Below are 13,427 nucleotides of genomic sequence, written 5' to 3'. Positions count from 1 at the left end.
TTCACACCGATTGAACTCGAGTCAACCGGTGTAACTGATTCATAAAAACCCTCGAGATTGTTTGATACGACAACCCTAAATATATCCAAAGGAACACAGGATCCTCGAAAGCGACATTCTGAATCTCACATTTACCAATTATCTTAAGAAAAGTAAGACAAAAGAATGTGAAAATACAAATAACATAGCGTACTTTGATGAAAGGCAGTTGATGATAACAATTAATTATACTTACATTTCTGTGTTAGTGTTTATTTATTGGTTGTTACTTTTCTGATAAAGATCTAATAAAACTAAACGTTATATCAATTATATATTATGATATATCCTATTTATTGCTTTATTTAATAACACGGAAATAACAAAATGATAAAGCAAGTTTATATATTAAAAAGAAATTATATAAAGATTTTTATTATTTCAGCTTGAAGATATGTTCCATACCCACTTACTGTCAGAAGTGAGAAATTATACAAAAGAAAATAATTCTTCTATGGATTACATTCAGAAACAGGTACTTTTGAATAAAAATCATATGCAATATGCCATGTACACCTGTACCATTAAAACAACCCTGTTTAAATTTGCTGCGTCCGAATCGCTTTCCTGGATTAACCTTCGTTAGGAACGCACAAACTGTAAAATAGGAAGACAAAGGGTGTATAAGTAAGTACTATATTCCCCAGTAGGAAGACAAAGGGTGTATAAGTAAGTACTATATTCCCCAAAAAGACCCAAAAGGAATATCAAAATCCAGCTAAATTTAACTTCAACATAAGATGAATAGAACGTTATTTCAGATTTTAAAAAAAGATCGTATTGATGCATGTTCCAAACATTTGTCTTTTTGAAAATCTTTTCCTGTCTTTTGTATATGATTGACACATGTATTACAATTGGTAAAACAGAATTCATGAACACGACTGCAATTAATGTAATTCTTTATCAATTTTAAAATAACATTTTATCTAACACATATACATAAACTAAATACACTTTTCCATTCAAGACGTTTTAGAGTTTATGCATCAAAATCGAGGAAGTTATTTCTTTTTTTTATTTTCTGCAAACACATCCATCCAGCTGCGCAAAATATTAAAAAAAAATTGTATTGCAGTTCCAGTGTTGTGGATCAAAGAATTATTCAGAATATGAGGAAAGTATTCAGTTCAGGATTGGACAAGAGGTAACTTTATTTACATCATTATTAAGTAAATGTGAATATTTAAATGTCAACCAGCGGAAGTTAACAACGTTAATATGACAGTATCAATGACATAGTCAAAATAATATTGACGTCTTGAGAGGAAGGAGGCGTCAAAGTAAAACATTAAAATAGTCTTTTAAGACGTCATAATTATTTGGACTTATCAATAACAATGGACTTGATTAACATTATTATCTGTTAATTGCAGAGCTGTTGTTTGCATAGCAAAACAAACACTGTTATCTCTTCGACTTTAACATTATTTAAGGTGGTACCAAACACTCTGACTAAAATTAATTTGGCTCGTTTAATTTTCATAAAATTTTGCCAAAATATTTACTTTGACCCTTTGACTAAAATATAAAAATTTCTAAAAACTTGAACCACATACTTTATCGGAAAAAAATCATTGGATATATAGCAGTTTGACAAACACTAATTTTGATCATTGAGAAGCTTAATATTTCCTTAACGATAGAACGTGATTAAAACGTCCAGCTGATTTTTACAGAGTTATCTCCCTGTAGTGTTATGTACCACATAAATTAAATAAGTCACACCAACAATTTCTGTATAATATTTGAATAAAAATGTGTACTATTCTGAAAGAAACATGAAATTACTTTTGAAATTGCTCTAATTACAATATGCAGTACTGAAGAAACCGAGGCCTGCCAAATAATGTAAAATTCTGATTTTGGAACATTATTATGTTTTTTCGTTGTATGATTTGACATTAAGGGTTCTCCATTAGTTTTTCAAGTGTATTAGCTTATCAGTTAACACACAGGAGTCAGTTTCACAAAAATAACTTGCGACTACGATTGATCGTAAGTCATGAACAATTCAGTATACTTACGATCAATTTTAGTCGTATGTTTTTTTTTGTGAATCTGACTCTTGGTTCTCTAGAAAAACGTAAGGAATAAGTTTTTTTTCTATATATTTATTATTTATCATTCTGCTGCATGATGGCATAATGATTCCTTTCGGGATATGCAATTTATAAGAATCTACCGTAAAACAGAGTTTTAAAGAGTCATGGACATACAAATTTCGTCTTTGTTGTAAAAACAATTCGTCCCATATTGTGATACAAAATAAAAGTGAAAACTGTACTATCGGCATTGATGATATGGCATATATGAATTGGAGGCAATATCAGTTTAGCGATGTTCATATGAGATGGAATTTTATAAAGAGAAAAAGCAATTGTGTAGAAATATTTTTTTTTAACAGTGAAACTATGATTTTCAAAATAAGAGAAAGAAATTGATACTTTTGAAATGTACAATCATGTAATAAATGTTTACAAATACATAGTATGGCAACAATAGGCTGAATAGTGATAATCAAGAAACCCTGAAAAATATCAAAATTGTTCTGTACTGAAAATCTATTAGTGGTATGTACAGGCATGACTCATTGTTGTAGAATGATCCTCGTCAATTGTGTTGCTTCAAAAATCATTATAATATAACACACAAAGAAAACTTGAACTAAGATGAAGAAAGCAAACGCAGTTGTCTTAATGAATATTTAATTACACGGAAAATGTGTATCTCTTCAATAATGTACTAGTTAAAACCTTTTACTATAGACAACACAATTGGTAAAAAGAAAAAAGTAAAATAACAAAAATACCGAACTCCAAGGAAAATTCAAAACGGAAAGTCCTTTATCAAATGGCAAAATCAAAAGCTCAAACACATCAAACGAATGGAAAACAACTGTCATATTCCTGACTTGGTACAGGCATTTCCTTATGTAGAAAATGGTGGATTAAACCTGGTTTTATAGCTAACTAAACCTCACACTTGTATGACAGTCGCATAGAATTCCGTTATGTTGACAACATTGTGTGAGCAAAACAAACAGACATAATAGGTAAATATGTCAAAAATTGGGGTATATCAGTCAACATTGTGTTATAATCTTAATCACTATAAAAGCAAATAACTATTTCAACAAAGAAAAACAAAATGGCATATAGACACTTTATAGACAAAAAAAGTCGACAAAACACTACACAGAAAACAAAAGATTGTGCAACACGACTCCTCTAAAAAATCGAGAATGAACTCAGGTCCTCCGGAAAGGTGAACAGTATTTTATTTAAATATCTTTGGATTCAATATTGTCACATTTTGTGTTTTTGTAGAGTTCGTGGGTAGTTCCAGAGAGCTGTTGTAAGTCCAATATCGCAAAATGTCAAAAGGAAGCCGAACTGCGGGTTGAATTTCCATCTCAACTATATAGTGAGGTATATAAAAGTATTAAATACACTCTTTAGCTAATAATGTCACGAAAAGTATCTTTGGTCAAGATAATTCAAAGTGTAAAGTAACAGTTCTGATGCATGCCACACGTGTTTGCGTATGAAGGCATACCTATTCTGATTGATCATTATCACGTGAAAAGTAAAAAAAAAGTACTAAGATGAATTTACAATTTACAACAAAATTTCGGTAAACTTTTTATTTTTTGTCAGAAAAAAGGGATAAACTCAGAATATTTCAGCATAGTGTCGTCGTGTCTATCTTGAATTAGACTGTCCAACACTATATTCAATAAGTATAGTATCCTTTTAGTGCAGCATAATGTTAGCTTGAGATTCACCATTGAACACAAAAAACAAAAACAAAACGTAAATAACGGTATTTGCAGAACTGCAAATTGGTTTCAGCTCACCTCACTTTAAGTTAGTAATTATCATCTACGCACAGTTTATCATATATTCATTTATGGTGCGTTTAGTTGACCAGATAAATGAAGTACTTGTATATTTAAAATAATTCTAAAATGTTTGAAGTATAAATTAGGCATTCCAACTAAATTTTAAAAGATTTGAAAAGGAATAGCAGCTGTCCCAAGTCAGGAGCCTGATATTCAGTGGTGGTCGTGTGTTGCTGTATATCATATTTGTATTTCGTTCATTATTTTGTACATAGATCAGGCCATTATATATATAATTAGTTTTCTAGTTTGAAATTTTTTACATATGTCATTTCGGGACCTTTTATAGCTGACTATGCGATATGGGTATTGCTCATTGTTGAAGGTCGTACGGGGAGCTATAGTTGTTAATTTCTATGTCATTTGTTCTCTTGTGGAGAGTTGTCTCATTTAGCAATCATACCACATCTTCTTATTTTTATATTCATAAAAAAATGCATCATTCTGTTACTTCACACAGATTTCGAATATAACAAAGGCATACGATTTTTCTATTTCGTTTCATTTTGTATTCGGTACCTTGAGCAAAGAGAACAACAAAAACACAAACAGTTTTTAACAATATTGAACTGAGTTATGCCGCTTTGTCAGACCAATATCAATTTAAACAACTGAAACTGAAACTGACGATATTAGAAAATCACACATTTTTTTTAATTTTCGTCGCCTCAACCCGCCTCATCATATCTTTACAAAACTTTAAATATTGTTAGAATATGCTACGAATATGTTACGATATTTATCGTGAACGTTGCTTCTCTTTGCGCTCTGCATAGTAACATTCAAACCCATCAGTTAAAAAGTTAAGATACAAACATTATTGGAATGTCTATATAAATACTACCTGATAATGTACGAACAGATTTTTATTTTTATGTTTTTTGGGGGGATTACGATGATAATGTGCAATAGACAATATCTAACTGAAATAGTTATGTACAGCAAATTACGACAACACAGGCGATGCTCAAATGTTCCATAAATTAAGGCGACAGTAGTTTACCGATGTTCAAATCTCATAAATCGATTAGGAACAGACAAATCAAGGTAACAAACAAAAACCATAACAACATAACCATATCTTTCAATTTACGATCAGGTAATCTGTGAGTCTCTTTTACCAACTCTTCAATGACGATAAGCGATCAGTTCGTTTTTGGATAGTAATGACAAACCTTAATAATCGTTTACTTAAGAGGAAGAAAAATACCAAAATCATAAGTGGAAGAAAAACAGACAATATTCTGGTCAAAAAGAAACACTACGAGCCACGACATGAAATATGACAGGATTGTGGCTACGACAATTAGATCATATGCGTTGTCATCTTTGTCACAGATATTCAATAACGGTCTTCCAAATCATGATGGTGTCAGTTAAGACTTCATATGGATGACTTCAACTTTACTATTAAAAACCTTTGATTCAATAACTTCCTTGTAAACAGCAACCCTATATCCAGGAAATCATAATAGGAAAAGCAAAATTTTAAATATCATATTACCTTGGAGGTATATATCCTTTTCTTGATTAAAGTCTTTATCTTGAATAAAAATATACCCTTATAATTCAATAAAGGCAACAGTAGTATACCGCTGTTCAATAATCATAAATCGATTTAACTGAAACAAATCCAGGTCACGATCCAAAACCGAGGGAAACACATCAACTATAAGAGGAAAACAACGGAACAACATATACACTGAACTGCTTCAAAAACAAACGCCAACATACATAGAAACGGACTATTTGATAACAACTGCCATATTCCTGACTTGGTACAGGACATTTTAAGAAAAAATGGTGGGTGCAACCTGGTTTTATGGCTAGCCAAAACTTCCGCTTATATGGCAATGTTAAAAATACCGCTAAAATGACATTACGTGACAGGAATACATTACAACTAAACACAAGAACACCAAGCCTTGTTCTATTTTGAAGCAGTTATTTGTGACATTTCATTTTGACCTGAATGCAATGCCATTATGATATATGGTTAAAGCTATTTATATTCAATATTTGTTTCGTCTTCATCTTTCCTCCAGATCCGGGATTTTCAGCGTATTTACAAACATTTGTGGGATATTTATAAGTAATTGCTGTTTCACTTCGTTTTTCTTATGTCTTCATGCACCATAAAACATGCCTGAAACAGAAAACGTCCACGTCTAAATATCATAAGTATGTTAATATTCAGCAATAATGAAATTACAGTCTTTTGAATCGGTTGATGCATATTTCCCTATACAAAATATACTTTCACAACTGTTGTAATTACTTCTTTAGGGTTGTCATACGGTGATACTGGATTGGTTTATTACAAATAGTGCTGTGTTGATAGGAGTAGCTGGTGGTATAGCATGTTTTGGGGTAAGTTTGATGTATTCTATTTTTTATGAAAAAAAATTCAAAAACGAAAACATTTATCCCTTTAAATATACATGTAGACTATAAAGATGAGAAGATATTATTAGAACAACAAAACATATATTATGGGTGATGAATTAAAAGTTTGCAGATAAAGAGGAAATCTTATTACACAAAAATGTGTACATTATTATAGTTTGAACCTTAAAGGAATACAAAAATACCTTTATAAGTGTTATAAAATACATGAACATTGATTATACCAAATATTTTAAAATTTTAACCCCATCTTTTTTCATTACTGAGTCTTTAAAACATCCATGTTAAATCTGCTACAGAAAGTCATAAACAACTCTTTACCGATACAGATTGACTCCATGGCATTAGTTAAAAGCGATTAACAAAATATTTCAAGTCAAATCCTATGACATGATATTCGGGATTGCCTTCCATTGATCATACATAATATGCTAGGCACTAATAATTTAAGCATAAAAACATACATATATTTTTGTTATGTTATTTTTAACATGAATGCACTGTCACTATGAATTATACATGTAATTGAAATATTTTATTTTGATTCTTATTATCAGATTTAACATAGAGGTTTTATAAGATAAGGTGTTGTATGTACTTTTCAATTGAAAATATCCAGCACCAACATATAGACATTTTAATTTTTTTTTATTTCCTTTCATTTTACAGATTCTTGGAATAATATTTGCTTCTATTTTGTGCCGGAACCGGACAGAATATTATGACTGGGAATGATAATGGTTTACTGTGTGTTCACTGTTAAGTGTATTTCTATTGTGAGAAATATTCTTTAAATTTTGCTGCTGCAATATACATTGGGCCGAAATTTAGTACAGCGATATCAATCATCAGCAGTAACAATTGTTGCTATATAAATGGTATTCTAAGAGACTATTTGTGAACACAAAAATATTTTGTGCAAGGCATTATAATTTAATCTTTTGATTATATATGGAACAAAATGTTAACATACTAATGGAATATTGATACTCAACAAGCATTATTCATCGAACTTCATGTAGTACATTAGATGCCTTTGTTATCAAAACTATACGTAATATTCCTATTTGTGTAATATCAATGGAAGGCAGATGTCTTGTGTTTAGTTCAGGATACTCTGTTAAAAAACCGATTGTCTATTGGAAAATGATTTTTTTATTGTTTTGCTTTACACTGTTTTTGGTTAGTTTCGCCATTACATGTAATCCTTCTAGTATGCTTGGATGGATTTTTTCAACATAAATATAACTATTCTATCGTGCACTTTTATTTAATGCTCTAAACATTTATGTTTTTAGTTTTGAACATTACTAACGAAGAACACGTGTTATTCGTTTTATTAGTATATATAAAATGATAATTTATTTCATAAAAATTCATAAGAGGTCTTATTATTAAAAAATTATATTAGGATACTTTTCTAATAAGGTTTTGATTAACAAAATATCTTAATAATGTTTTTGGTCAACCTATCTTCTTACGAATCAAATCCTACACATAAAATGCCCTTTTGATATCCTTATAGAGATTATATGTTATATAAACAGGTTATTAGTTGAGTTTGAATTTAATTTTCCTAATGATAAAAGAAGATGCAGGATATACGCCGATGAGACATCAACCCAGCACCGGAAAACAAAAAGTATGAGGTGGTCAACATATGGTGTTCAACAATAGGCAAGTGTGTCTATAATATAATAAGCTCAAAATCAGCAGACCTTAAAAATGTTTTATATTCAATCGAAGGAACATTGAAAGGTCTACTAGTTTAGGGAATCGAGAGATGTTTTTTTGTTAATTTGTTGTACATATATATTTCTTTTCCTATTCCGTAATTTGTTTGACTGCCAACGCCTATGACAGTTAGAAAACCAACGGTATGATGCATATAGCATCAATTCTCAAAATAGATACATCGACTTTGTTCGGAACAGATCGTAAAACGGTGACATTTTACGTTTGACACCATAACTGGTATTTATAATAACCTTTATTCCTTCACAAATTTGCATAAATGTGTTTTATTCAAGATACAGTTTGTAGAAAGAATTTTTGTACTGCTTTGTAGCAATTTATAGATTCTCAAGTAAATGCAGCACCCTTGGTTTCTAGAATGGCTTTGAATACTATTGTTTTTTGCAACATTTTTTATATACATGTACATATATCATTTTCGTCAGAAGATATATTCATATAGTTTTCAGGTTTGATATGCAAGTGAAGGCTCTGATTTATTTTCAATAAATGTTTGCAATACGGTGTTAAATAAATCTTAATTTATGCAAATTTGACGTTGTAATTTGAAAAAAATGTTATGATCTTATGTTAGACATACAATGTACTAAGGAACCAAGTTATTCTTTTTATCTGATGACTGACACGTCGTTCTTATATGGAGACCATATTTAAGAAAAATATGTACCTGAGCACGACTGTACCAATAAGTGGTAAACAGTTGACTCACCATGGTCTCAACATTATTTTGTGAATACCTGACACTGTTTTGCAATTTTTATTCACAAAAAGTCCCGAATTTAAAGATTTAAAACAAATTGGGCTTTCATCTTGCTTAAGATCTTTTTATGATGTTTAATACACAACAATCAATTTATCAATTAGTTCCTGCGTTATGTCTTTGATACTGCTATTTGCTTTGTATGTTTTTAACACGAGGTTCTTTTTCCATCTTCGACTCTCGGTTGCTGCTTTGGTGTATTCTTACTTTCTTTTAGAACATTCAAAATTACGTTTTATTTCATTCCGAATGGTTAAAATCGAGACACAGCTTCATACAAAACGCTATCGTAAAGTTCCCTTGCAAAATTTTGGAGACAATGCCCAGTAGACAAACAATAAAAGTAGAACAAAGACTGACAGCACCAATATTTCACAAAATATTACAATAAAATCGATGTTGAACTCGTTTGCTCCGGAAAAGTCAGCATATTCTACTCAATTAATGACACAGATAACACAGTAGATTGGCCACTTGATATAAACTCATCATAGATACCAGGGTATTACTGCTATAATGAACTTGATATCCTGACGAGTAAAAAGTAAAATAACAAAAAAACCGAACTCCAAGGAAAATTCAAAACGGAAAGTTCTTTTTCAATTGGCACAATCAAAACCTCAAACACATCAAACGAATGGAAAACAACTGTCATATTCCTGACTGGGTACAGGCATTTCCTTATGTAGAAAATGGTGTATTAAACCTGGTTTTATAGCTAGCTAAAGCTCTCACCTGTATGACAGTCGCAAAGAATTCCATTATATTGACAACAATGTTTGAGTAAAACAATGTTTAAGTAAAACAAACAGACATAATAGGTAAAAAATGTCAAAAATTGGGGTACAGCAGTCAACATTGTAATATAATCTAATCACTATAAAAACAAATAGCTATTTCAACAAAGAAAAAAAAAATTAGCATAAAGACACTCTATTAACAAAGTACATAAGCAAAAATAAAAGATAAGAATACAAAATTGGCCATAGCACAATAACACAATGGCGGGATGTATAAGTACTGAGCCACGCCAAAAGTATATTACCAAAAATGAACTTAAAAGTAAAGGTTAAAAATATACAATGACATACAAAAAGACCACTATAACACGTAAAAAGTTATCAAAGGTACCAGGATTATAATTTAATACGCCAGACGCGCGTTTCGTCTACATAAGACTCATCAGTGACGCTCAGATCAAAATAGTTATAAAGTCAAACAATTACAAAGTTGAAGAGCATTGAGGACCCAAAATTCCAAAAAGTTGTTGCCAAATACGGCTAAGGTAATCTATTCCTGGGATAAGAAAATCCTTAGTTTTCGAAAAAAATAATTAAGACGATAAACAACGTCAGTACCTAGAATCTATACTTTAAGACCATCATGTATTATTTCTGAACTTGATACGGAATATTTATCAACAAAGTCTTGGTATCTTCCAATGAACCTATTTAGAAAAAGGAAGAGATGTTCTTTGACATAACCTTGGCTCATCAACTTTCTGCTCAGACACTGGTGACGTTTCATAAAGTCAGTCTGAGTAGCAGTTGCAAGCTCTTGAATACTGAATGAGTTGGGAAATGTGTATCCCATATGCAGATAATAAGTGTAAGTGTTAAAAAATTGTGATCGAGATACGCCTATCTCTATCACAATTTTAAAAGACTTTTCAACAATGTTTTTACGTATTTTGTCTCTTTGTAATCTTAGAATATTTATGCATCAGTTATTATGCAAAGCAATTAATGAATGGCTATCATTTATTTTGAATTTATTGAACCATAAAATTAATTTTTGACTCTTCACATTGAATAATCCGCGAAATGTGAAGAGTCAAAAATTAATTTTATGGTTCAATAAATTCAAAATAAATAAAAGCCATTCATTATAAATAAATTTCTATCAAAAATTAGGCTCAAAGAGTTTTTTATATTATTTATATTAACAATAACAACGTACACACATGTTGGCGTATGAATACAGAACGTGAGAGTGGGCGTGTCGCCATAAAAATTGACAACATTGAAAATAAAGGTAATACTTTTAACCAATCAGAAGACAGTAAATACACCAAATTTATTTATATGTATATGATTAAAAGAATCTGTCCAAATTGGAAAGTGAGAAAATACCTTGTTATTGAACACAGGGGTCAAATTTATGTTGCGGAAAATGATGACAAAAAGTCGGCATTTAATTTCGAAGATGAGAATTAAGTACTCAAATATCTGCAAAGGCATTCAAAATTTTAAGCAGACCATTTTTAAGTTTAAAGTTTTAAGTTCTAATATCGATTTATTTAATTTTTAGGTGAAAATACGATTTTTGAAATAAACAAAAATTGCAAAAAAAAAAAAAAATCGCGTTTATGCCTTAAATCAATGTTTTGATAAGAAAATAACAATTTTAGACCAATTGGGCAATTATTTACCTATATACAGTGTGTACAATTTCATTATATATGGAAAATACATTGCCTTGTATCGTTTCTTTTGTTGACTAGTATACATTGAAGGTACACAACTAGAACCTTTAAAAGTAAAGTTGAGGTCATCTTTTTGAATGTTTTTTACGGATGCTTTCATGACTTGGTATGACACCGAATATGTATCTTTCACAAATACAATAATCCGACCCTCCTATCCTCCTTCAGGACGTATTAATGCACTTTAACTACCCAAAAGGGGGTAGTGTAATTAGAGAAGCTGGAACTGCTTACTATTCCGTTAAGATGAAGGAACATGTGGCGTTGTGGTTTACTACTTTCGATGGTCACTTCTCAATTAACCTTCACTAAAAAAATAATACTGTGTTTATGTTGCCCTAAGCGACAGTGAATCAATCTTTAAGTCTGCTGAAACAGTATAGATGTTCTTCAGTTTCTGGAACAAACAAATAAAAGTGCTGTTTGGTGTACATATTGAACTTTACATACAGTTTTAGTTCAGTTTACAAGATATATGAGGTTTTGGGGTTTTCAAGTGAAATAAAAAAATCTCCCGTTTTTCGATGACCGTCCTATTGATATGTAATCTGGAACAGTTTTGTCTTTTGTCGTTTCTTGCGCGGGAAATTTGCTGGATATCCATCTGCATTGTCAGCCATTCGTTCATTTAGAATTACAGGTAGAACAATGGGCAAGAATTATATATTCATGAATGTTTGAAATGTCGTTCTTTTCATCCCAGAAACGAAAGATGGAAAGTTCAGAATAAAATTCAATATAGAAATCGGTTTCATTTCAAATGGCATGCAATAAAAAAGAGGAATAAAACGAAACTATCATAATTAATTACCGTGAAATATTTTTTAATTACGTTCAAATTGCTATGATTTATTGTGACTATAAGCTATGCTGCAGTTAAAAAAACTGACTATACGGTATGGTTTTGCTCATTGTTGAAGGACGTACGATGACATATATTACATCCATGTCATTTACACTCTGATAGATAGTTGTCTAAGTGGCAATCATACCACGTCTCCTTATTTTTATATCGACAAAGCTGCACAAGTTTACAAATGTTCCTTTTAATATGGTCATATGCTTTGATTACGCAGAAAATAACACCAGTTTAAAAGTTTTATTTGAACAAAGCTCCGAACAAGTCGGTTCGTTTCCATTTTTGTGTTTGAGGCGTTTGTGGCCTTATTAATAAATAAATGCTTGAGGAAAAAGAAAGTAATATTCTTGAAATTTAAACACTGGTCGATTATTAAAAAAAAGAATGTCTTCTATGTATTTTAATACTATCATTAATCTAAAGATAATAGTATATTTTACAATATCTTGAAATATTCATATCAACATAACAAGCAATAAACTATTTAAGCTTTTCTGTTTGATATAATTTTCATTTGAAGTATGATATGTTTACTGGAAAGTTAACACAGTATGTTTGATCTGTGTTTAACAAAAATATTAGATGCGTTTACAAAATTGTTTTGCTGAAGCATGTCAACACTCTGATGTTATCATTTCAAGGCATTCAATGTTAACTTGAAAGTTTACATTATATGAATGTGTTTGATGTGCGATTTTAAAAAAAGGAATAAATATTTAAAGGGTATACCCAGGTTTTTGGTGAGGTGATGTACGACTATTAATCAAACCAAAATGGATCGTCAATGTTTGGTTTTCCATTCGTTTGATGTGTTTGAGCTTTTGATTTTGCCATTTGATAAACGACTTTCCGTTTTGAATTTTCCTTGGAGTTCGGTGTTTTTGTTATTTTACTATTTTCTTCCTTTGCTTTTTATGCCATTGTGCTGTCTGTTTTTATTAGACTAATGATTTTCGATGGCCTCCTTGGTGTTCTTTTCTCTTTTTTCCAATGGTTATTGTACAGTTTTTTTATCGATACGTTAACATGTGTTATCAACAAAATTTGATCATAATTTCAGTAAATTTAGGTAGTACTAGTTTACCGATGCTCAAATCTCATCAATCGATTAAGAAGACAAATCAAGGTATCACACACTAAAAATTTTTTTTTTTTAGAGAAACATAAAAATTTAGAATAATATATTAAACTATATCTGGAATGAAAAAATAGATAATAT

At 30.5% G+C, this 13,427-nt stretch overlaps 1 protein-coding gene across 4 annotated transcripts in view; it reads left to right on the top strand.

Annotated features, from left to right (window-relative positions):
* The window catches only part of LOC127706519 (tetraspanin-18-like), a 32,463-nt gene extending 23,828 nt beyond the window's left edge, over window positions 1-8,635 (top strand). For all 4 annotated transcript variants that reach the window (XM_052211186.1, XM_052211185.1, XM_052211188.1 and 1 more), the window contains 5 exons: window positions 425-514; window positions 1,118-1,186; window positions 3,369-3,470; window positions 6,230-6,313; window positions 7,019-8,635. In XM_052211186.1, coding sequence (XP_052067146.1) covers window positions 425-514; window positions 1,118-1,186; window positions 3,369-3,470; window positions 6,230-6,313; window positions 7,019-7,084 — 411 coding nt within the window. In that variant the 3' untranslated portion in view covers window positions 7,085-8,635. The remainder of the gene's footprint in view (window positions 1-424; window positions 515-1,117; window positions 1,187-3,368; window positions 3,471-6,229; window positions 6,314-7,018) is intronic.
* Window positions 8,636-13,427: the final 4,792 nt, after the last annotated feature.

The sequence above is a fragment of the Mytilus californianus genome, unplaced genomic scaffold (genome assembly GCF_021869535.1).
Source record: "Mytilus californianus isolate M0D057914Y unplaced genomic scaffold, xbMytCali1.0.p SCAF_6, whole genome shotgun sequence".
Classification (NCBI taxonomy): domain Eukaryota; kingdom Metazoa; phylum Mollusca; class Bivalvia; order Mytilida; family Mytilidae; genus Mytilus; species Mytilus californianus.
This window is presented reverse-complemented; position numbering and strand designations above follow the sequence as displayed.